Genomic DNA, 2,180 nt, shown 5'->3' on the forward strand with positions numbered 1-2,180 from the left:
CGACCCCGCCCCGCCCCACCCCGCCTCTCCGTGTCGCCCCAGTCGAATTAGAAAGTCGTTATGTGTTCCTCTTGGCAGGGCGGTGACGAAGACGGGTCTCCTTTTTTTCCCCCATTCCTTCGCTCCTTCGGGGCCACCCGTTAGCACAATATTGGCCGAGCGCGCTTCTCCTTCACTCATCGAATCCGTCTCTCTCCGTCGCACTAGTTGGCGGCGCGGTGGAGAGAGAGAGAGAGAGAGAGAGAGAGAGAGAGAGAGAGAGAGAGAGAGAGAGAGAGAAGGGAAGGGAAGGGAAGGGAAAGAGGTGGGGGGAAAATAGGCAGGAAAGGGGGAAGGGGATTGCCGGCGTCGCTTTGAGAGGTATCGAGAGGGTTGAGGTTGTGTGTGTGTTTTGTGGGCCGAGCATCGCAGTGCCTGGAACCGCGCGCGCTCAAGTGGCTGAGTGATTCACTGGTTTGCTTCTCCATGCAGTTTTTCACAGAATGTCCCCCACCGCACCTCCTTGCGGTGGTTGGACTTCCCTGCCAGTGTGACGTTCTGGTCGGTGTCCTCCTGTTGCTGACGCACATTGTGTGCCTCTTGTGTTGCAGTCCAACAACGAGGAGGAGGCGAGCGACCCGGAGCTCGGCGATGAGGACAGCGACGACGTCCTCCGGCGCCTGCCTGTCCTAGGCGGGCTGGCGGCCGGGCTGGCCGGCGGCCTGGCGGGCGCGGCCGCCGCCGGGGGCGCGTCGACGGGGCCCGGCGACGCGAGCAGCCCGCACTCCAACGGTGACCCCGAGGAGGGCGGCGACGTCTCGGGCGAAGGCGAGCCTGACCAGGATCACGACGACAGACCCGAGGACCACAAACAGGTAAGAAGTGCCCATGACAACGATCACGAAGGGTTATTAAATTTTCCAAAAAAGTGTTTGGGGGGGAATTTTCAAGATTTGTAGAACATTTCCTTTTGATTTTCTATGAAATTTCATTTTTTACAGTTTAATGGAAATGTCTCAACCTTTTCTATTTTTTTTTTCGGGAAAGTTTTCATTTTTTTCCGGAAAACTTCTGGACTTTTAAGTTCCTAAATCGTGGTAGCGCGCCGCGATGACAGAGTCGAGTCTTGAGCCCCTGCGTCTCTGTTGCAGAACAACAACAATAACAGCAGCAGCAACAACAACAACAGCCTGGGCAGCGGGCGGTCGTCGTTGGAGCGGGAGCTGTGCCGGCCCCCCAGCGCGCCGCACGGCCAGCCGCACGGCCAGCCCCCGCCGGGGCTCACCCCCAGCAGCACCGCCACGCCCTTCTCGCTGCCCTTCCCCTTCCCCCACCCCGCCGCGGCCGCCGCCTTCCTGCCGCCCCCGGGCGCCACCCCCAGCAGCACGCCCGGCGCGGCCGCCAACCCCCAGCACCGGCACTCGGCCTCGTCGGCGTCCTCGCACTCGTCCGAATCGTCCACCTCGTCACAGCAGACGTGGAGCTTCGAAGAGCAGTTTAAACAGGTGCGGCAGGCAAGTGACGTTCCAACCCCTCACCCCCACCCCTATGCCACCCCCTTCCCGCTCCTTTGCTGGATGTTCGGCATCGCGGGCATCGCCGATAGGACGTAGATATGAAAGTTTTCAAAAGCAGCGTCGAGTTTAAACACCCGGGAATATGTCTTTTTTTAGTCTTAATTTAAGTTCTTTCGTTCATTTTTCACAACAGTCAAAATCTTTTTAAATTTTTGTTTTATTTTGATAGCTTTTGGGGATGCCAAATTTGCCGGAACCCTTGCCTTTTTCAGTCCACAATTTTAAATCTGTTAGTCAAAACCTTTTTCTATTGTTGCATCGTTACTTTGTTGCGCATGAACGCGGTCCGGGATCATATTTGTGCTTCATCGCCTCATCGAATGCAACACGTGCACGGGCCCCGACAGGGAAGGCCGGGAGGCCCGTTAGTTTGTGTTTTAATAAGGAGGCATGGCCAGCATGGCGATTAGCTATAGGAATACTTCGGAAATAAATGGCGGGTCGTTTGGGTGGCATCCGACCCGGGCGGACGGCCGGGCGGACCGACCGACCGAAGAGCAGTTAAGCCCCTCTGGTCGGCGAGCCGATGAGTTTCCAATCACGCGAGTGTAACTATACTCGCGCGCGAGGTTTTCGAGTGCTTTTGGATTCGAGTGTATCGGACGATGTCGATTGACCGCTCAC

The 2,180-nt window shown here is 57.2% G+C and overlaps 1 protein-coding gene and 1 long non-coding RNA gene across 11 annotated transcripts in view; one reads left to right on the plus strand and one right to left on the minus strand.

Moving 5' to 3' along the window:
• Positions 1–2,180, minus strand: part of LOC127752378 (uncharacterized) — a 346,254-nt gene that overhangs the window by 256,590 nt on the left and 87,484 nt on the right. The gene's annotated exons all lie outside the window — the stretch shown is intronic.
• Positions 1–2,180, plus strand: part of LOC113212627 (trithorax group protein osa-like) — a 108,842-nt gene that overhangs the window by 37,634 nt on the left and 69,028 nt on the right. For 8 of the 10 annotated variants that reach the window (XM_052277544.1, XM_052277568.1, XM_052277557.1 and 5 more), the window contains 2 exons: positions 591–854; positions 1,131–1,493. In XM_052277544.1, coding sequence (XP_052133504.1) covers positions 591–854; positions 1,131–1,493 — 627 coding nt within the window. The remainder of the gene's footprint in view (positions 1–590; positions 855–1,130; positions 1,494–2,180) is intronic. The other 2 variants (XM_052277549.1, XM_052277573.1) reach the window with 1 other exon arrangement.

The sequence above is a fragment of the Frankliniella occidentalis genome, unplaced genomic scaffold, assembly GCF_000697945.3.
Source record: "Frankliniella occidentalis isolate FOCC.00 unplaced genomic scaffold, Focc_3.1 Scaffold1, whole genome shotgun sequence".
Taxonomy (NCBI): Eukaryota; Metazoa; Arthropoda; class Insecta; order Thysanoptera; family Thripidae; genus Frankliniella; species Frankliniella occidentalis.